Consider the following 21,696-nt stretch of genomic DNA (forward strand, 5'->3'; position numbering starts at 1 on the left):
TCACACCTGTACCATGATGTCTTATGTCTTGTTTTCAACTCTTCTATTTACGCAACACCCTGGGCCGGGCAGGGAGAGACTCCGCATGGCCCTGCTTCAAGGCATCTCCCAGTGGTTCCAATGACACAAATTCCACACATTCCGTGCTCTTGACGTTATCTTGCCGTTGTACGGACAAATGTGCTCGCATCGCTCCATTTCCCGCATGCCGGTTCACATCACCAATTTAGATGAGTTGCTGAAAGGCACGATTGACTGGCGACCGAGGCTTGATGCCCTTGTAGAAGTCGACAGTCGCAACAGCACGCTTGGCAATGCCTTCAGGGGTGAATTCAAATTTCTGCTCAAGTCAGTCGTCATAGCTACCAGATGGTAGGAGAAAAGAACTTGCCTTGTAGACATCCTTGTAGGGGCCAGAAGCACCAAAGCGGTTCAGACCGAATTGCTCGTGTGAGTATTTCTCCCATCCGAGAGTGGACATGACCTCGACTGACAAGGCGGGGATGCCATCAGGAATGACCTTGAGCTGGTAATCCTTGGGCTGGGCATCAAAGACTTCTGTGCAAGGCATTGAGACGACACGTGCGGTCAGACCGTGCTGATCCTTCAAGACTTTGACCGTGTCCACACAGATGCCGACCTCCGAGCCAGTGGAAACAAGGGTGATGTCGGCATTCTGGGCTTCGATTGCAACATAACCGCCCTTGATGGCATTCTCGAGTGTCGAGTTCTCCAACTGAGGCAGATTCTGTCGTGTCAATGCGAGAATTGAGGGCGTGGATTTGGAAGTAAGTGCCATGTAATACGCTGCTGAGGTCTCGTTGCCATCGGCAGGTCTCCAGACCATCATATTGGGAAGAGCTCGGAAGTGCACCAACGTCTCAATCGGTTGATGGGTAGGACCATCTTCACCCAAGCCGATGGAGTCATGGGTAGCGACGTAGATGACTCGCTGATGAGATAGTGACGACAGGCGGACAGCGCCGGCAGCGTATGACATGAAGTTCAAGAATGTACCACCCGCTGGGATGAGCGTGCCATAAGCAGAGATTCCGTTCATGATAGCAGCCATAGCATGCTCACGCACTCCGTATCGCAGGTAGCGACCAGACCAATCGCCGATACCGAGACTTGGAGGCTGGAAGTCAACGGCGTTCTTCCATCGGGTGTTGTTGCTGCCAGTCAGATCTGCAGAGCCCGACAGCAGCTCAGGAACCGCTTCGTGAATGCTCTCCAGGACCTTCTCGGATGTCTTCCTCGTCGCAACTGCGGAGTCAGTCGGCTTCCAGATCGGCAAGCTCTTCTCCCACCCATCGGGCAGCGCCCTCGTCAGACGACGGCTGAAGTCCTTGGCCAGCTCCGGGAACTCGCTCGAGTACTTCTTGAAGAGATCATTCCAGGCTTGCTCGGCGGCAGCACCCTCGGCAGCGTGCTTGTGATACATATCATAGACCTCCTGGGGCACGACGAAGGATTCTTCGGGATTGAAGCCAAATTTCTGCTTGACTTGCGCAGCATCGTCGGCTTTGAGCGGGTTTCCGTGCACTCCACCGGTGCCTTGCAGCTTCGAGCCGAAACCGATCGTGGTCGTCAATTTGATCATGGAAGGCTTGTCCTTGACTTCTTTCGCCTTTGCAATGGCAGCTTCAATGCCCTCTAGGTCGTGATCGCCGTCTTTGACGTGCTGGACATGCCAACCGTAGGCTTCGAATCGCTTCTCAACATCCTCGGTGAATGCGCACTTGGTGTCACCATCTACGACCGTCAGCAAAAGTGAGCATTCACTCGAGCAAAACCTTACCGATGGAGATATGGTTATCGTCGTAGATGGCGATCAAGTTACCGAGCTGCAAATGTCCAGCGGTTGATGCCGCTTCACTCGCAACGCCTTCCATAGCACAGCCATCGCCAAAGAAAGTGTAAGTATAGTTGTTGACGAGTTCATAGCCAGGCTTGTTGAAGACAGCTGCCGTGTGTGCCTGGGCAATGGCCAGACCAACTGCGTTGCTGAATCCCTGGCCCAAAGGACCAGTGGTAACTTCAATACCTGGAGTATCATGAGCTTCGGGGTGGCCCGGGGTTATGCTGTCGACTTGCTGCTGTGGGTTAGCTTCTGTCGATAAACAGCTCAGGAGAGGAAACGAACTCGGAAGTGTTTCAGGTCATCCATGGAGACCGCGTAGCCGAACAAGTGAAGGAGAGCATAGTGGAGCATGCAACCATGTCCGTTCCTGGGATGGGTTAGTGGGAGGACTTGCTAATCGTGTTGATTGTCTTCGCGCGAAAAAGTCCAGCTTCCAACGCAGATACGAGTGGCCTTGCTCCACACGACAGCAGGTTTGGAAGGCTCTTTGTTCCCGCCCACCTCTTTGCCCAGATGTCGATGAGAGTCTTGGTGTGAAGGTACTCACGATAGAACGAATCGATCTCGGTTGATGTACTCGGGGTTCTTGGGGTTGAAGGTCATGAATTTGTTGAAGAGGACATGAGCCACAGGAGCCATACCTTCACAGCGTGCGTCAGCGGTGTCACAGAATGAAGTCTAGTGGTATGGACTTACCCATGGGCGCGCCAGGGTGGCCGCTGTTGGCTTTGAGAGTGGCATCGACCTGAAGGACAACAATCAGTAAATCTTTGAAGCATGAATGAGGGGCAGGGCAACACACGGCGAGGAGCCGGATGGTGTTGATGGCTTTCCAATCGAGATCACTGTACCCCATTGCGACGGTCTGATGGATGAAAGAGGATGGAGGAGTTGGACTGGGAACAGGAAGGAATTTGAGAATGAAGGAGCTGCTGTTGAGAAAAATTTAGGAGCTTTTGACTGTCGGAACTGGCTCAATTGAGGCTAATACTGTCATGCCAGTGCTGGTGCAAGTAGTGACGCCGGGCGCTGGCGGGGCAAATGCTTTGGTGGGATGAACGACAAGTCAGGGTCCCCAAACAGTGACCTCAGACCTCAAACTCGCTTCGTGACTGGCGGGATGCCTCTGTGCTCCGACGGTTCGGCTGCTGTTTCTGTTCCGTCCCCCGCCGTGTCAGAAGTTGTGCGTCTCGAATGTCGAAAAAAAGATAATTACCTGAGTGATGGGTTCACGGGGCTTGGGGGTCGGCGAGGACTAAATACTCTGCGATCCGCCGGCTCAGTCGCACTCTGCAACGCTGATGCACAGGAAACAGAACAAGGAATCGACCTCATGGGCAGCAATGGTTGGCGGTGCCTATCAAAGTCGTTCATCCAAACGCGTCCGCAGCTTTCCGCACACCACATGTGCCTGATTACGGCAGCAGTGTGCCGGCGCATTGCTGACTACGTTTCGGAAAGCCCAGTCAGTAGAGCGCTTCCCACTTGCCTGTTCAAGCTGGCGAATTCTGCGTGACCATCATTTACTAACAACCTTCCGAGTCTGTTTCTGGTGGTCTCCCGCGCGTTTCGTGAGGGTTTCAGCACGTCGAGCTCAACCGCGAGTGCCACTCCTCGTGCCTGGCGACCTTCACTTCCAGAATCATGTCGTTCACCTCGACGCCACAGAGATGATCTCCAGATAATATCAAAATCCTGGTCCCGGTGCAACCTGCCTTCCCCTGGGTATATGCTTTTGCCTGCCGGTTCGTCCACCACCCAATGTTGTATGTTTAAAGAGAAAGTAGGACCATGCCGGTTCATTAGCGCCCTGCCCGTCCGAGGAGCAACGCTCGAACCTCCAACGCCACGCTATGCAGAATCATTCTCAGTGTAACGCCTAGTAAGAGCCATAACCGCCTGCACCATATGGCGTCGCGCCGTAGGGAGTAGCACCGCCCATGCGAGCGCCGTAGGGAGTGTACGCGCCATTTGCTGGAGCCGGCTCGTATCCATCAGGGCTCTGAGCTCCGTTCAGCCCGTCGACGCCTGCAACCTCAGCACCTCCGAGGACCCGAATGGTTTCGGCCAGCTTTTTTTGAATGACGTCGATACCTCCGCGTACAATCTCGTCCGGTTCTAGCGTGCCCACGCCTTCGACATCGAAGAAGAATGCACTTGGTACAGCATCAGGATCAAAGGCGGCGTCCGCGGCAGACTCGTCCCCTTCCCATGTGGCGTTCCGCTCGTCCACGGGCCACTCATCCTTCGCATCGGTTTCATACCAATAGTCCACATGACGCAGTTTGTTGTTGGGATCGTACTCGAAGCCCACCGCTGACGTAGGCGCCCATTTGGCGTGCTCCTTTGCAATCCCCTTTTTCGCGATACATTCCAGCTGAATTTCTTGACCATGTCGCAACTTGGCAATCAATGGACCGTGGCCATTAGCATCACGGATAACTGGTTGGCCGATACCATCTTGACGTGGTTCTTTCACGATCAGATCGCTTGCGAAGACCAACATCGTGCCAGCCTTGTCACACCGAGCGTGGAGCCGAAGGACAACTGAGCAACGTTCACAATTACTGTCGCAGTCACAGTCTCTTGTGTAAAGCAGGTTCTCGTCCACGCCCTTACTCGTCAGGGGGATGAGGCCTAGTCTGTGCGCGAGGTACTCGTCGGGAAGGACCGAAGAATTGATGGAAATGTCAACAAGATCGATGGAGATGGTCGGGATTTCGGCGAGCATGGCGCGGCGCAAGGAGTTTGCCAGGGCAAGAGAGCAGGATTGCAGGACGAAGTCGCATCGATCTCTCTCAACCTGTCCAAGATCAGATCTAGTGAAATCATCGGGTGAAGAGTTGTCTGGCTCACCTCTCTGACTGTGACCTTCAACCCCGAGGTCTCGACACCATCCATAACATCATCATGGAAGCCGTTGTAGCCGTTGTATGCCATGACTGATGCCTCTGCTGGTCTCACAGAGGAGAAACTCGTGAGCCAGGCTGAGGCCCGGGTGATCTGAGCGGAGCGACGGAGGGTGGAAAGATGTGAGAGTTGAGATGCAAGCAGAGGGCGCGCTGAAGCGAGGAAAGTTGATTCAGGGCTTCGCAAAATCGAGTCCTGACAGGCGCAGTCACGTGTCAGTCCAATCACGTGATGTGGCGGTCCTGCCACGCGCGTTACATTTGTCCACGGCACTAAACCGGAAAAGGCCACTGCATTTTGCAGCCACAGCAATAACACCATTGTCACACTGACCACATATTCATCAATTTCTAGCCCTTCTCTCTGCCCCTCCGACAGCTTCACGCTCGTTAAGTTCACGTTTTCTTGCCTGAGCGAGTCATCACGAAGTGTCTTGTTGTCGATCGGGGCATCATCCTGCGAAGCATTCATCTTGAAAGTGCGATACAGTACCGGACCCAGTCAATCTGTTGGCGGGGCATGATCTTTCTGCCTGCTCGAGCACCAACGATTTTCCGGTGCAAGATCTTGCCGGGCGTTGGATTCCGGGGTCCAACTAATAGCTTAGACAGATGCAACTACCGCTGAAACAACACTCGGTCGGAGTCATCAGTGGACTTTTACGTAGCGTATGGCACCATGGACGCGGTGGCTGAAACGTTCACTTCTCAGCCTCTCTGCATGGATTTCGATTACCGTCGAGCAGTTTCCTCCCCTGCCTGGCAATGGAGCTCTAATCGAACTGCCTTCTCCGATCACCCCAAATGTTACTATTAGCTACAAAGCTGTCCCTCCAGGGACTTGCACGACGGTTTTCGCAACTCAGCAGCAGTTCGCGGGCTACATCAAGCTACCGCCGAACTTGCTGGAGCCCACTCAGGGGAACTACTCCATCCATACTTTCTTCTGGTTCATCGAAGCCCGGCAATTGCCTGAGACAGCTCCATTGTCAATTTTTATCAATGGCGGGCCAGGCTCCTCCAGTATGGTTGGTCTTTTTCAGGAAGTCGGTCCGTGTCAGGTTGTCGAAATCGCGAATGGCCAGTTGGGCACGAGCGCACGAGATTGGGGCTGGGATCGAAGCAGCAACATCGTGTTCATCGACCAGCCTGCTCAGGTTGGTTTCTCATATGATGTCCTGACGAATTCGTCTTTAAATTTGTTGGATGAGACCACTGTAATCCCTCCAAGAACTGGCCCTGATACGCAACCTGCATACACATTCCTCAATGGCACTTTTGGGTCAGGAAACCCATCCTTCAGCGCGAATACGTCCCAGGCCGCCGCACACTCTATGTGGCACTTTCTGCAGACGTTCCTCACTTCCTTCCCGCAGTACAACACCGCATTGCGCACACAGGCTGTGGAGTCGACTGCTGAGATCCACCTTTTTACGGAATCCTACGGTGGCAAGTACGGTCCAGCCGCAGGAGAATTCTTTCGAAGCCAGAATTCTCGACGACGAACAGACGTTGGATTTGCAAATAGTACCATTGACGTCACGCTCAAGTCACTCGGCATCATCAATGGCTGGGTTGACTTGTTTACCCAGATTCCGCTTCACCCAAAGTTTGCATACGAGAATAGCTATGATATTGAGGCCATCTCACAGCTACAAGAGCTGAATGCCCTTAGTGCATATAAGAATGCAAATGGGTGTCAGCAACAGACCTCGGATTGCAGAGCGCTGGAAGCTAACCTCGATCCGCTGGGACTGGGAAATGATACTACGGTCAACCAAGTGTGCTCGCAAGCCCAGTCCTACTGCCAGTCTTACGTGGTCGGTCCTTACACTACATCGGGGCGATCTGTTTATGATATCTCCCAAGCTGTGCTGGATCCCTTCCCCAACGCTTTGTACCTGGAGTATCTCAATCAACTACCCGTGCAGGAAGCACTTGGTGTGTCTGTTAACTATACGCAAGATTCGCTCGCGGTTTTCCACGCATTCACCGCGACCGGAGATTATGCACGAGATGGGATTATCCAAGACTTGGTTGGCCTGCTCAATTCTGGTGTCAGGGTCGCTCTCATCTATGGAGACAGAGATTATATCTGCAACTGGCAGGGTGGAGAAGCGGTCTCATTTGCCATCGCCGGTGCCGCCGGCCCAACCTACGAGCCTTGGTACACTGCAGGCTATGCACCAATCGTGGCCAACAGCAGCTATATTGGGGGAGTCGTCCGCGAGTTTGGAAACCTGAGCTTCAGCCGAATCTACGATGCCGGCCACTTAGTACCCGCGTATCAGCCCGAGACCGCCTTCACCATCTTTTCACGAGTGATTGAGGGCACCGATGTCAGCATGGGCCTCCCCGCCGATCCGTCAATATACTCGTCCTGGGGCGATGCGAATTCGACATATGAGAATGTGGCTCCTCCGATGGCAGATCCGACATGCTACCTACGTGCGGTCAACAGCACCTGCGATACAGATCAGAAGAACATGCTGGCAAACGACGCTGGTGTCATCATCAACGGCGTCTTATACGACCAGGCCAGTGACTGGCAAACACCAGATCCAGGGATCACCACGAGGGCAGGCTCCCCTGGGACACCACCTGTCAGCATAATTACCAGCGCTCCGCTTCCCGAGACAGTCTCGTCAACACAGGTATTGTCCAACCTGACCGGAACGGGAAATTTGACCGCCAGTAACACGACCATCCACGTCAGCACCAGACCCTCGAGCCCCAGATCCAGTACCGGCGGTCTTCCCTCAAGGCCACAGCCCTCCACCAGTCTGCCTACGGGAGTGTTCACGGCAACAACCATTCCGCCGAAGACCAGTGTCAGCAGAGCAGCCTCTGCGAGCGCGAGTAACGCGGCGGTGTCTTGCATCAGCACCAGTATCTTTCGCACTCTATCCCTTTCTAGCGATACCCGGCCAGCGACGGTGGCGCTCGTGTATCTCTTTTCCATGTTTGTCATATCTTAAAGGGTTGGGACCATTGGGTAACAACAGCGTAATGAGAACAATGAGAGCAATGATGGGCCAGAAGCAGAGAGTCCAGCCCACGAAGAGCGACTCCAGCAGCGACGCACAACGGCACAGAATAGTGCGCCGGGGCATTTTCCTCCCGAGAGACGATCAACGAGACTGGCGCGCAACGATAGTGTGCGTGAACGATCGATAGTCAATACTGAAAATGACAAATGAGTTGTACCGGCCTACTAACTGATTACCATGATGATATCAGGCACGTTCCGAGGCAATCCCACGTCCGTTAAGATTAGCATTTGACCCCCTGAAAGGGCGGTCGAGCCTTTTCATGTGCTGTCCCGGTGCTAACTAGCGCAGGGTCCGTACTGGCTCGGAGCGCAGGGACTTGGGAGAGCAGACTGACCCATGGTTGTGAAAGTCCCGCCTCCGGGCTTTCATGTACTGTAATGATGCGTGATTTCCGTGGCAGTCGCTTGGGCAGGCGTACTGTGTACAAGTACATAGTCCACGGATGAACGCCGCGTTGATGGTCGAACGAAAGGCACGCACATCATTGGAGAAGAACACACCCAAACAGGTGAAGATGGGCGGCGCCGTCAGTATTCAGGTGAATGCGTAGGTAGTGTAGGTAGGAAGGCCCCTCCAAGAGTATATATCCTCCCATGGTGTCGTGGGCCGGCTATCTCCCCGCCACGCGGAGCGTTAGGGTTTGACAAAAGGCGATCCGTCGGAGGGAACTCGATGTCACAAGGCTTTCGGGTACTGTGCCATCTACTGTGTATGTGCTTCCGCCAAAACACCAGAGCTGTTATCGCCGATCCGTATCCGTGTCGCCGGCTTGATGGCAGTCTTTACTTATGTGTCGAGGAAAGCGCCGCCGGAATAATGATGCTGCTTCGCTGGTTGGACACCTCTCCTTCGTCAACCTGGTCTTGGCGCTAGCAGTGAATGCTCGTAAGGCAAACCTTGGCAGGAGCGCAGGTGTAGCGACCATTGAGAAGCGTTCACCTGAATCTCCTGCGTGATGCATCAATGGTTTGTTGGGTCGCTGTGTAACCGTACTGTCTACTCAATACGCGGTAAAGTGTACAGGACAAGACCCGGTGTCCGTGTATCCAGGGTCGAACTGTCGGCAATTTGAGCCTTGTCGTCAAAGGAACCTTCTCACTCTGGGCGGAACTTTCCACATCTGCGCCCGAAATCGCGAGGATGCGGGCGAAGCCCCACCACTACAGTGCCATCCCGTCGTGCAGTATGCTGCTGACTTCGGCACAGTTACAGAAGGACAGACAGCCCGGTCACCGGGCCCACAGATACACAGGTAAGTCCCGTGGTAGACCGGGCCCTGTTCCGAGAGAGGCCTGCAGCGCGGCCGAAGATGGATCTCGAGGATGGCATCCCCGGCACGCCGCTTGGACTAAGCACCTCGTGGTGTTTGGCCGCTCTCGATGCAAGCTCACCTATGGCATGCCTTCTAGCTGCATGATGTTGATCAGACGAGACGGCGTCAAGCGTCGACGAGATCATTGGAAAGGTATGTTTTTCCTTTCAAGGCTGCGGGGTTCCAAGCCGTTGGGAAGGGTTGGCCCGGAATCAGGCCGCGGAAAGTGTATCCTCCCTTAGCACAACCTGTAGTGGTCATTCGCAGAGTGCCTCTCGGGCTCTATCTGATGGGCCTAATGGCCGTAGCGCAGACACAGTCCACAGCACACTGAGCTTTCGAGAACCACTTCGAGACAAGAGGACAGGAGGCGCCCAGTCGATCGGTAAGGCCCAGGCTACCATCAAGCTAGCGTGCATCTCCGTGGTGAGGTGCCTGCTGGCGAAACGAATGTCCCCCCCGTGGTGACTGAACAAGAGGAAAGTACGGGGGCATGATAGGGGACCCTGTCGTTCCCATCGTCGGCCCGGGTGCGTCGTCTAGTGAGCACGATGTGTTGTCAAAGCTGAGTGACTGTGCACAGAGTTTGCGAGGTACCTCGTGCTTGTACTCGGAAACCATCTGGTGGTTCGGTTGGAATGACAATGAGGTGTCATGTCGTCGCATAGGAAGACTACGGGGTGTAACGTGGAGTCTTCCTCAGGAGATGATGCTGAGCGATTCACAAAGGAACTTGAGGTAGGGAGGACAGCCAGTTGTACTTTCACCTGCTGGGACAGAGTTGAAGCCTCTTACCGAGCAGCTGCGGTTGCCCATGCTTGTTCTAATGGTCGTCTCCTCCACCGCGCAACGGACTTTCGTACCGGCTTTGTGCACACGGGAGTCGACCGGAACCGATGGAAGAGCGATTGTATCGAAGTGCTTTTGGTGTGTTGTGAGCTTTAGGATTTGACTGTTCCGACCTCCTCCATCCTATAGGCCGCTGATACGAGCGAAGCAAAACGAGCATATAAGAAGAGAGCTTGGCTGAGTACACCAAAGGCCCAGAGCGACAATCATAAGCATGACTGTCCTTCGCGGTCGAATTGTTGGAAGAAACGTAGTCTTTCTAGTTGCGTCCATCAGGACCGTGATATCTGGATTGCGGGCCAGGTCCCCGTATTGACGAGTGGAAAAGTGAACTGAAATGCGACTAAAAGCACCGCACCGACAAGCATGATGTTCCTGTTCGAGACCCATGCCTATGCTTCGTCATGATCGCTTTGGCTGGACGCCATGGACGGTGCATCTGTATCCCTGCCTAAGATGGAAGTTCGGCTCAAGCTGCAGAAGTCAAGGTAAATGGAGGGCTTGGAGTCTCATCGAACGCAATCAGCTGCATCATCTCGTTGAACAGAACACCTTCGGATAAGCCGGTCTCTCGGGTTTCGATTTAAGTGACGCGTGACGTCTGTCGCGGCTACCATCAGGACGAGCAGGACCGACGATTGGATGCCGATCCACTTTGCTCAATTACCAGGGAGCTGGTGGCCAGGTCAGTCAGGCGAGCACTAGAGCCCCTGTCCATACACGACATCGCCTGTAAAGTCATACCTCAACAGGAGCCGGGAGTCCAGCGTTGAGTACCCTGGACTAGCCGGCAGTCGAGTCTCTTTCGTGCCGGATCGCTCTGGTTCGATGACTGATACCAGCTATACCGTTCCGCATTGTCAGGCTTGTAGAAAATATGTCCACGAGTGATGCTGGTATCTGGCTCAAGCTCGGGGTTGGGCATGCTGGGTCAGCTTGGAACTCACATGCAAGCGCCATATGGAGACGTAGTGTGCGAAGCACATCTCATCTGGGCTTGAGTATGGCTGAGTGTTGTTCATCCTGTTCCATCTCCGGCGCAAAACAAGCGGATTGGTTCCAAAAGCAGAAAAGAAGAAGAAGAGAATAATCACTTGATCAGCAGGAAGCTCCTGGCAACAAAGTAGTCCTTGAAACGTGTCCAGCAGCCTTGCGAAGTATAGATCAACGGGCATTGTCTGCGGAGGTCCGTATGCAGTCCGCAGTGGTGCCAATCCTGGGCTCCAAAATTACATCGCAGTCTGACCAAGAGGCTGAGCATAGTCACACCCATTGACGGATGCATCCTGTGTTGAGCGAGGCTCATGGCTTCTGCGCTCAACGAGTACAGTACATAGTACTTAGTACACGTGCGTCGAGGAGGATCAAGGTGGAAACGAGGGTATGCTTGCGATCGTCATGTTGGCACTGTCGTGGAGTGGGAAGCGAAGGCTACCACCCATTCCTGAAAAAGGCTGAATTGGACAGTCAGTGTCAGAGTCGCAATCATGCCCGACGATGAACACCGTACCTCGTACGAGAAGGCTCGCTTAGGGTTGCGTGAGGGTGGCGAGGCGGATTGGCGAGGACAGCCCAAAGGAGGCTGCGCATCGATATTGCAAATGACGGTACAAGGCAGTCGGATACAGGTACGATGTGGTATGCAGGTCGGAGTGAACAGTCAGAGAACAGTCAGCAGGCACTGAGAAGAGGCTTGTCACCTAAACAGGCAAATAGTCCGGAGCCACGGGAAGCTTGACCCTGGCATGCGACGAGAAGAGGTGAAGGTGGCGGCCGAGTGAAGAGACAAAGAGGGCACAGGTACGAGTACCGAAAGTGGAAAATGTGGTCAATGAAGAGACGAGACGAGAGGACCAGCGGGCAATTCGGCCGAGCGCGTCGGTGCCCGCAAGCCGCAAGCGCACATCGGGGTCTGACGCCAAGCCCAAGCTGGTGTGTCGTGCTAGCTATTAGCTAAGAAATTGCTAATCCACTCGTCGAATTTTCACCAGCCCTTTCCCTTTTCACTGATTCCCCAATCGCCGCAGACTGACCATCTCCTTCACTTATTACTCATCATCCGGAGCCTGAGCACGCTCTCGCCATTCAATTTCGCCCCTTCTCTCGTGGCCCACGGCTCGACTGCTGACTTTACATTTCGTCAATCCGCCCTTTCCTCCAGCGGCGCCGCGTTCGAATTCATCTCCGCTGAACGGGTCTGCGCGTCTGCGCCTGCAATTTACAGAACAATCAGCACTCGATCATCGATTGGGTCTCCCCTGGTTGCGTCTCGTCACCTCATCCGACCGATCCTGAGCCCGGGGAGCACTTGTGACCGGTTTCGCCGCTTGTTCAAATCAGTCGCCCAGCCCTCCACTTGCCCCCCCGCGAAATACAGTCCACCATCATTGACCAAAAAAAGGTTATGCAACCGGCCCTCGCTCCTCGCACGGCTAGCTCTCCTTCAACCATGCCTCAGGTAAGCAGCCAAGAACACCTCGGCCCTTACTCAGATTCCTGCTTCGAGCTGTTCCTTGATGCCCTTTCCAGCGCTCTTGGTGAGGGTGACACGGCATTTGGGGAGGACCTGGGTGTCCAGAAGCCCGTCACACCCATCCCACATTATCCCGTCGCATGACCACGGTCATCAAGAAGAGCATGCCAGCCTTGCTCAGGATTTTGCTTCCCACCATGTCTTGCACCCAAACAGCCACACCATCACGGTGTCCAGGCATCAGTGCCTGGCTCCATCTCTCTGCCTTCCACCGACGACTTTCCCAAGCCTCCCCCCCATCTGGATCTAGCATCGATACCTCACGCACTCCCCACCCCTGTAAGTTTGACAAGGAGCGATTCTGACCGATTTGAGCAATAGGACGTTGTCAAATCCGATCACCGTACGTATAGTAATCATCGACCCACCCTGCGCTTTCTCTCGCCCTGCGGCCTGAAACCCTCTCCGGCCTCGTCGCACGCTATTCCCTCTCGGTGCTTCGGCACTGCGCCCTAGCCGCTTCCTCCTGCTTCCACTCAGCACCCTGGTCATCCTCACACACTACTGCCCCGTTGCCTATCGCCGATCCCGTCCGCTTTACTCATACCGTATTGATACCACGGTTCGGTTGTGTTATCTTACTGTCTCCTGCAAGACTGCATCATTTGTCCTGTTCCAAAAGAAGCAAGGGTGTCGAAACCACCATCCCCACCCCAGTCTGGCCTTTCCGTCACATACATATACTCCCCAAGAACCATCGCCTCTATCCAGCCTTGTCTCTTTGTGCCCTTGTTGGACTCGGAATACATTGTCTTGCGCTCAGACTGTTTGTATCTTCCCTCATACAATTGATCAGAACCCTCCCCCTTCTGTACTATCACACATCGTTACATCATGACCTCGATCACTCAGTTACTTTCTCCCTGGCCGGTCTCTAAACATTCGATAGTTCTGCGGGAGCAACACTACCCTCCCCCGCCTCAACCACTTTCTGACCACATGGATGCCTTGCCACATCATCAACCTTCCCCTCCTCAGGATCTGGCCCACAACGATGCAGTTACAGGCAGTGCCGAGAGTGATGGTGGCGAGAACGGTGGCGACGGCCGCAAAGGTTATGGAAAGCGCGAGTTGAGCACGAGCAAGAGAGCCGCTCAAAATCGAGCCGCCCAGGTAAGCTTTGTCGGCCGGCTGACGCGACCTGTCGTGCTGACCATGAATGCAGAGGGCTTTCCGACAACGAAAAGAAGGCTACATCAAGAAACTCGAAGAGCAAGTACGAGACTACCAGGTACTCAGCGAAAACTTCAAAGCGGTGCAAGCCGAAAACTATCAGCTCCGTGACTACATCATCAACCTCCAATCTCGATTATTAGAATCACAGGGTGAAGTTCCACCTCCACCAAGTAACGTCGACGGGCTGCAACCGGGCAAAGCCGGAACTTCGCAGCAGCCGGGCACCTTGCCTCGATTATCAGAACTCGGTGCAGTCGGCCAGACGCCGGACGGCCTCAACAGCCTACACCAAGAGCCTCCTCGGACCGGGCTATATCCTGATCCAACATATTCTGAATCTCCAGTCACGAAGCGCGCCAGGACGGGATCGGCTGAGATGACTCCATCCCAAGCGGCATTGCAAGGACCGAACATTCTCTCACAGCAATCCGCAGGTGGTCGGTAACACTTGCTTGTTTGTACTTTTTGCAAGAAACGGGACCTTGAATGATCGGGCGTTTGGGCTCGGCATGGTTTGTTACGATGCATGTGTCTACGGTATTAGGGCCCTCGCGGTCCTAGGGGGCGGACCGTTGCTGTACTGATCACGACCGTTGGGTTGGCTACGGCGTTCTAAGGAAGGTAGAGAGGGTGGCATTCTTTGAGTGTCGAGCAACAGAGGCCCCGATGTCATCGGGTACTACAGAAAGACCTGGCAAAGGTCCATGAAGACTAGAGCTGAGAGAGGATGGAGACCAGCGAATGTGCTAGCTGGGATACTGCCACAGTTTACAGGGTATCTCGCTTGTCCTTCCGCGACGTTTGTAACCAGCAAATGTACAAAGAATTCGGGCTGGTCAGTCAACCAATATCACAAGGTGCGCGGGCGTCGCATGCGCACAAGTATTACCGTGCATAAAATCCCACCGAGTTAAGCATCCTGGAATCAGTCAGCTCGAGGGGGTTTGAATGAGGCTTCCCTGGGCATGGGGACGAAACCAAGCACGCCAGCCTTCACCCCATGCGGTTGTTCGAAGGTTCCTAAGTCCGGACCAAATGCCATGGCTATTAGTGATCTGTTGGCGACGGCACCAATCAACGTGAGGCCAAGGGATCATTAAGGCTGTCGCGTCCCGCGTGTCAACCCATGCAACGCTGCTGGTAGTCAGAAGTACGGCACCGTCCAAGGTGTCGTCGCAGAGGCTGGGCGCTGGTTGGTGCGGTTGGGCCAGCGCCGACCGACGGGTACTGGGTACCCACGCCTGTGCGGGACGCGGCCGATGACCACGACAGCCCAGCCTCTGGAGGAATGAGTATTACGATATCCGCCGGTACGAGTTCGTCTAAGCACGGCGAACGAACGGGCAACGGCGGTACGACTCCATAATAGGAGGCTACTACTCCAATCGGCTGCCAAGGTGACTCTCTAGCGCCTACTCCAGACGGATATCTGATGGCTCGCTGCCGAGGGAATATGTCAGCAGGCACGGTGGAAACAGTCACCAACAGGACATACGGACTACGGCGAGGCACAATCGGCGAAGCCCCAGACGAACACGCGGCGCTTCCCTGCCAGCTGCCGAGCACATCAATGAGTCAGGGAGTCGCGGACGAGGCCGGAAAGTCTCCTGGGTGGCTGAAGGAGGCTGCAGGCAGCGGCTAAATGTTGAAGTGGGATAATTCCTCTTCAAGACGCCGCAATGCCAAGCAGCACCAGAGCATGTCAACCAGCGCCGTGAGGAGCATCACGCCGACGTACCAGTACGTAGTCGACTGGTTCTGCACAATCAAGAGGTGCATAAATCGGAGAACGCGAGGCGCTGCGGAATACCCCGCACAGATACAGATCCCCGCTACGTAATGACGACGTTGTAATGCCAGGAATCCACCTGGTAAGATACGCCGGTCACCTCGTCGCCTGATTGGAGGCGCCAAGCATGATCTGCTGTCCAATCAGAGGAGATTCTAACTTGACTCCTCTGGTTCTAGTTTCTTTCAAATCTTCGTCATTGCCACCAGACACAGCTGCGTCTTGCAATTTCCTCCTCGCTGTTGCAGACCGGGCAACAGAGTATCGTCTTCATCTGTCGCTCGAGAAAGGTTTCTCGCTCCAGCGACATCCAGCCGGGTCAAGGTGCGGATGGTGCGAGTGCGTGGAAGGAGTACGATTCCGCACGACTCACTACTGTGTACGTCCATTTCGCGCTGCCATTATCCTGGCACAGCCTTCAGCTCCAATCTATTTATTATGTAACCCCAAGGATTCTATTGACGCCAGGGTTCAGCCCCCTCCTCCCTGAAATCGCACTCCGAAGCGACAAGCGATGCAGATCTCAAGTCCTCGTATAGCCGGAATCTGTGCGCGGCATTACCACCACAAGGGCGCCGGCAAGAACCTCGAGTCGTGACTTGCTGGCACCTTTACCGTTTTCCCAGATGATCGCCATGCAGCCAATGACTAAGGGGCCCTGCTTCCAGACGACGGTTGTCCATCTCGCCACTGCCTGCACTCAAAGCCGCACACAGCACGAGCAGCTGCTCCAGCTCTGGATGACCCATCATGTCTCCACTACAAGGGGCCCAGGCGCAGTGGCTCCTTACACAGTACGGCTGCGGACTGCAAGGCTCAGGACCAGGTACGTGATAACTCCTATCTTGGAGTTTGTCAAATTTAGAGGCGGTCCGCAGATCAGAGGCTCAAGATGACCACTTGTCTAATCTCTGGCGCTCCTTCGCTGTCGACTCGACGACATCGCCCCCGATCCTACATCAGCATCATTCCAATACTGCATGGCGATGCGGCGAACTGCAGGTTCACCCATCGGAGACCGGCATGGGCACTGTTGGATATCCAAGAAAAGTCCTCGCCCTCACTCCGGAGCATCTTGGCGGCACGTATGGGCTCGCCACTACAGTCAGCCGATTGTGCAAGCAAGGAATCATGCTCCGGTCGCCGGCAAGGCCCTGCGGCTGCGGCATCATCTCGACATCTGCTGCACGACACTTTCCCGTCAAAACCTTAAATCGCGTTCGTCAAGTCAAGAATTCTCATCCACTTCCTTTTAAGGGCACTTGTGAGTACCTCGCCGAATGCATACACCGTTCTGTGCCAAGGTCAGATCCAGCCGCTGTTTCGCCACAAGATCAGCGCCAGGCAGGATGCGGTAATTGTGTCGATACTTCCAGGCACTGACTGCTGAGGCCTTAACTGGTCGACGTTGAACATCACCCCCGGACGTGCCCTTCGTATAGCCCGCATGCCTGGAAGCGATACTCACAAGGCAAATACATGCGCCATATCCGGTGCTTTTCGAGCTTGACAAATGACCCAGCCTTCTACACACGAAAGTTTCCGCCAAGACAGGCTGTCGAGTCAGATCCCCGTTGATTCACCTGTTGGTGACAGTCAACGGCAAGGCTTGAGAAGCCCCGTTGCTTCGAGGCTCGTTTATCCAAGGTGGAAGCTGTTCAAGCCTTAACAAGACCGACCGAGGCTCCACATGCTTCGAGAAGCAACAATCGCCCACAGTACTCTGCACAGCAGTAGCAGAAAGCGGGTATCGTGCTCCTAAGCTGGCTGGAAGTAGGGATTCTGCCCTCTCCTTAACCACCTCGTTTGTGTACCTCCAAGGCATTTCTCGATTAAGATGCGTCCAGCACAGCAGTGCCGCATATAGCCCGCAGTCATGCTTGAGCCTCTTCGCATTGACGACGAGGCAGCGAAATAGCACCCGCGGTCAGGAGACAACCGTAACAGAGCTCTGCGTGAAAGAGGCGGGACTGGTATCATGGAAATACCATACCCCCTGAGTCTGACCGCATGGTCTGAGCGCGACCCCAGTCTTAACCTGGTATTCTCGATGCGCATATCGCCAGCCAAAACCCACAACGAGCCGGCCGTGCATCGTTCATGCTGCCAAGACCGCGTCAATCAAGCAGGTATCGACTTGCCTGTTCGGGGTTTCGATCCATGCTGCGGTCCGAGTATAGAGTCCCTGTGATCCTGGATCGACACTGCTGGTACCAACGTCAGACTAGTGTCTCAAGAGAGGTCGTAACGTGGGTTGGGCTTGTATTCTAGTGCCATTCCTATCTGAGTGTACTTTTGGGGAGCAGGGAATCCTTGCAGCCATCCGGTCCGATCAATTACCCTTCGACCAAACAGGTGATATCCAATTTAGGACGGGGTCGGTTCGAGCCCGTCCGAAGTCCTCATTTTCTCCGTCTCTTGAGCCCGAATGGGGCCAAGCATCCATGTTCGAAAGCCGGACCATATACCGATGCAGTCCTGGCTGTCGCTTCCCACCACGAAGCATACAGCATCGCGTACATACATGGTACTGTATTGCATAGCGAGTCAACAAATCTGCACGGCCGCACCGCTTAGTCAAACGGTGTGCAAGCATGGCCGCCTCCTCTAAATATTGGAATCAGCGCTGAAGTCAGCATCCTTCGTTCCACCCGGTCGGATCACTACTAACCAGGTACTCCGTACTGTGGCAGCAAGACGAGTTCCGTCCCGTTCAGTCTCCATCGGATCGGCCATCAGACCACCACATCAATCCCGCGGAATAACACCCCGACGCGGACAATTCCCTTTGAGATATCGCGATATAGTGGTCTAATTCGATGGTTCGCCGATAAGATGGCTCTTGACATACGAATAGCCAGATCTGGGGTTCACGATCACCGTTTCAGGCAATGCTTAGCTAAGGGAACCCATAGACGTGTGCCTCCTGCGAGTGTCGCACGCTTCGTTTCATTTGTGTACGGTGCGCACAGTACCCGTTACCATACGAGCAGTACTATGCATAGTACACCCGCGGTACACAACAGGATGGACCCAGCGCATTACTCCATCGCCTGGCCTCCGCGCTCAGACCTCCGTGCTCAGACCCCCGTACCAGGTGGGTAGTTGACCAGTTCTAAGCGACGGCCGTGCGGCCGACTTATGGCTGATGGGCGCAGCCGCGGTGGTTGTCATCCGGTGATTCTCAGGACAGCGTCGGGCGTACGGAGTCGACCAGTCCGTGGATTCGCCGCAAGAATCTCGACGCTATACAACGTGTACTCGGGACATGGGACTCGGTATGGAGTACATGCCTACCCTATATTATATACGCGGAATGAGGCCAGTAAGCACGCGGTGGTCTGACCTAATCTCCCTTGCCCGCTTATACCGCCGGCGGAGAGGACGTACGGAGGACGGAAATAGTAATTATCCTGCGCAGAATTCGAGTCTCGCACGTTGAGATCTGGACCTCGAGGATCCAGCGAGGCTCTCGCTTCCACGATTCAGCATTCGCCCGAGAAACGAAAATGGAAATCTTGCATTTGCCTTGCCGTCTGCACTGTACGGATTGCACACTGCACGGAGCATTCGGCACAGAAGGTGTTACACGAGTGCCGGACTACCTATCCCTCCCTTCTACTGTAGTCACGCTGAGGAACGACACAGAGTAGTCAAAATACCCTTGATTGCCAACATGGTCCTTGGTAGGAGAACTGGAGTCACGAAAGCTCACGTCACTGCGACTTGAGAAACCACGACGGCAATGATAGGACATAGGAGTCGAGTATGTACACATGGATTTGCACGTGTACATGTAAAAAGTCCATATTGTAAGGTTCCTGCCGTTCCCTGCCGTGTCATGCCGTCTGATTGACCATTGGCCATTGGCCATCGATCATGGAGACAGAAGATCGCGAACAAGGCTGCGGTCTGCCTCGGCGGTCTGGGTCTGGACTCTTATGTACTGTACCGTGGGCAGACCAAGCCAGCGGACGAGGTCGAGGTCGAGGTCGAGGTCGATGTCCAGCCCACCACCTCCGGCCGACGGAGACCATCTTTCGAGACAGTACAACGTACTGTAGTACGGAGTAATTAGACCACCTCGGTGTGCGGGCAGGAATCTAAGGTTCTGTCTACCTACCTACAGGGAGCCAGGTCTTCACATTGGGTACGTATACGTCTAACGTGCAAGTGGCTGGCCTCGCTCTCACACAGTACATAGTCACATAGTCACATAGGGTCTACTATGTACGGAGTACACAATACCGTTACCTCTCATCGTCGGGTGGCCCAAGCCATTTTGAATGCCCGAAGCCAGACACGCAGACGTCGCGCAAGGGGGGTGGTCATGGTCATGGTCATCAATCCGCGGATCGTGTTGTGTTGAGTTGAGTTGTTTCTCCGCCACCTCTTGCATTGCATGCATAGCACGAGACACCGTCTACGGACGGACAGACGGATTGATGGACTGATGGACTCACGCGCCCGCGGACGGAATCAGTCAGTCAGTCATCCTGGGACCATCGTGCGGATATGTAGCAGTAATGCCCTTCCCCTTCCCCCAACCTACCGCGGGGGACTCATGTCCTTACCTGCTGTTTGAACTGAACTGCGACATGTACGTACAGTACGGAGTACAGGGCCTGGACTCTACCGAAGTACTCCGTACTTAACCTAGGTACGGAGTACAGTAGTAGAGGTCTGGACCAGATTGTCCAGGATTGCAATTGCAGTGCCATGCATGCCCTCGCATGGCCTCACATGGGCCTCGCATCCGATTTGGTACGACACACATCTTGATTACCGGCATGGCTGGATCGCATGGGAATTTAGGGGAAAAGGGCACAATGCTGGGATGGAGGGGGGCCGTGACTGACTCGGTCGTGACTCTGCTGCCTCGTTTCGTTGAGAAGAACGGGAACCGTGTACGGAGTACAGTGTATGTACAGTGTGCGTACGGGTTGGTAAGCGAATGAGAACGCCCAGTGTACGGGTTAACGTGAAGTACTCCGTACTAACTATGTAGTACATACTCGGTGATTAGTTTCTTACTTCTAGAAGCTCGGGGTTCTAGGCGCTCGACGAGACGAGACGAGAGGAGATACAGTACAGTTAGATACTGTGTACCCTGGACGAGTAACTAGATGATAACATAGAGGAGCAATGTTCTCTGCAACAATACCCTTCGTCACCTCTACGCAGCAAGTATAGAGTACTCCGTACACGGGATGGCTACGTCCCGCGCAGTACCGTATTACCGTCCGCCGTGTACGGTCTACGCGTGTGTCGAAAGAGTGGTCGAAGCCGTCAGCAGAGGCTAGACGTTCGTTTTCACCCCTTGCCTGTATTCGTCAAGACGCCCTGCGCTTGTCTCGCTTCCCCTACTTCCTAATTGATGATTTGCCATGTCTGGTGAAGCCTCGACCGTTGCGCCAAAGGAAGATGGGGGGGAGGGGGTCTGGTGCCAGGTTGGTGGCCGGGTTGCGTTCGGCTACAGTAGTGCTACAGAAGTGGTAGTCCGCTACAGTACGGTGTCATGTAGCTGCAAATGCTAGACCGTTGGAGGCGCAAGGGTCAGGCGCCCTGGGGTCGAACCCTTCCGCCGCGTTCCGAAGGCTCTAAAGCCACCTGGTACTCGTACACCTGACTGACGGATTACCAAATCATCCGTGGGTACTAGGTAGGTGTGGAGGGACGATTGGGATACAGCGTGGAGGACTGCGTACACTCCGTACTGTTCTAGATCCTTTCGCGACGGGGACTCCAGCTGAACAAACAGAGTATACCCTCATAGATTACTTGCACTAATGCTCGTATTTCAGTACGTACATAGTTCGCAAGACATGTGGTGGGGGCCAGAGGAAGCTTGCTCGCAGTCGACGCGCACAAAAGCAGGCACAGACTCGCTCGCGTATCGAATGTCTCCCGATCCGTGGTGGAACAGTATGAGCCATCAGCATTGCCTTGCTTGGGGTGGTCTTTATCGTTCGTGTCGCGCTAGACAACCTCTTGGTGGAAGCCCAACGAGCACCAAAAACCGGGGAAAGGCCTTATCTCCCGCACCTACAGCTCATGTCCATGGTGGCGCATGCTATGTCTAGATGAGCCTGCCAGATGGTCGTCCCTTGGGGGTGATTTGTAGCTGGGCATGTCGCAGTCTAGAATGGAGTCGGAGATACACACAGACTCGTGATGTGTGAACCCGGTATCTGCGCTGTGAGGGAACCGT

The 21,696-nt window shown here is 54.5% G+C and overlaps 4 protein-coding genes across 4 annotated transcripts; 2 read left to right on the forward strand and 2 right to left on the reverse strand.

Annotated features, from left to right (window-relative positions):
- Window positions 1-226: 226 nt before the first annotated feature.
- G647_07708 (transketolase) lies at window positions 227-2,720 on the reverse strand (the record flags this gene model as incomplete). Its single annotated transcript, XM_008732021.1, has 7 exons — window positions 227-343; window positions 401-1,755; window positions 1,802-2,096; window positions 2,147-2,231; window positions 2,412-2,505; window positions 2,561-2,609; window positions 2,667-2,720. 7 exons carry the CDS (start codon window positions 2,718-2,720, stop codon window positions 227-229), a joined length of 2,049 nt encoding a protein of 682 aa, XP_008730243.1.
- Window positions 2,721-3,743: 1,023 nt separating this feature from the next.
- On the reverse strand, window positions 3,744-4,804 carry G647_07709 (uncharacterized protein; the record flags this gene model as incomplete). Its single annotated transcript, XM_008732022.1, has 2 exons — window positions 3,744-4,667; window positions 4,721-4,804. 2 exons carry the CDS (start codon window positions 4,802-4,804, stop codon window positions 3,744-3,746), a joined length of 1,008 nt encoding a protein of 335 aa, XP_008730244.1.
- A 640-nt stretch (window positions 4,805-5,444) lies between these two features.
- On the forward strand, window positions 5,445-7,751 carry G647_07710 (uncharacterized protein; the record flags this gene model as incomplete). Its single annotated transcript, XM_008732023.1, has 1 exon — window positions 5,445-7,751. The coding sequence occupies one exon, from the start codon at window positions 5,445-5,447 to the stop codon at window positions 7,749-7,751; it is 2,307 nt and encodes a 768-aa protein (XP_008730245.1).
- Window positions 7,752-13,459: 5,708 nt separating this feature from the next.
- G647_07711 (uncharacterized protein) lies at window positions 13,460-14,141 on the forward strand (the record flags this gene model as incomplete). The annotated part of the gene is made up of 2 exons (XM_008732024.1): window positions 13,460-13,633; window positions 13,686-14,141. The coding sequence occupies 2 exons, from the start codon at window positions 13,460-13,462 to the stop codon at window positions 14,139-14,141; spliced, it is 630 nt and encodes a 209-aa protein (XP_008730246.1).
- Window positions 14,142-21,696: the final 7,555 nt, after the last annotated feature.

This window comes from Cladophialophora carrionii (genome assembly GCF_000365165.1).
Source record: "Cladophialophora carrionii CBS 160.54 unplaced genomic scaffold supercont1.6, whole genome shotgun sequence".
Taxonomy (NCBI): Eukaryota; Fungi; Ascomycota; class Eurotiomycetes; order Chaetothyriales; family Herpotrichiellaceae; genus Cladophialophora; species Cladophialophora carrionii.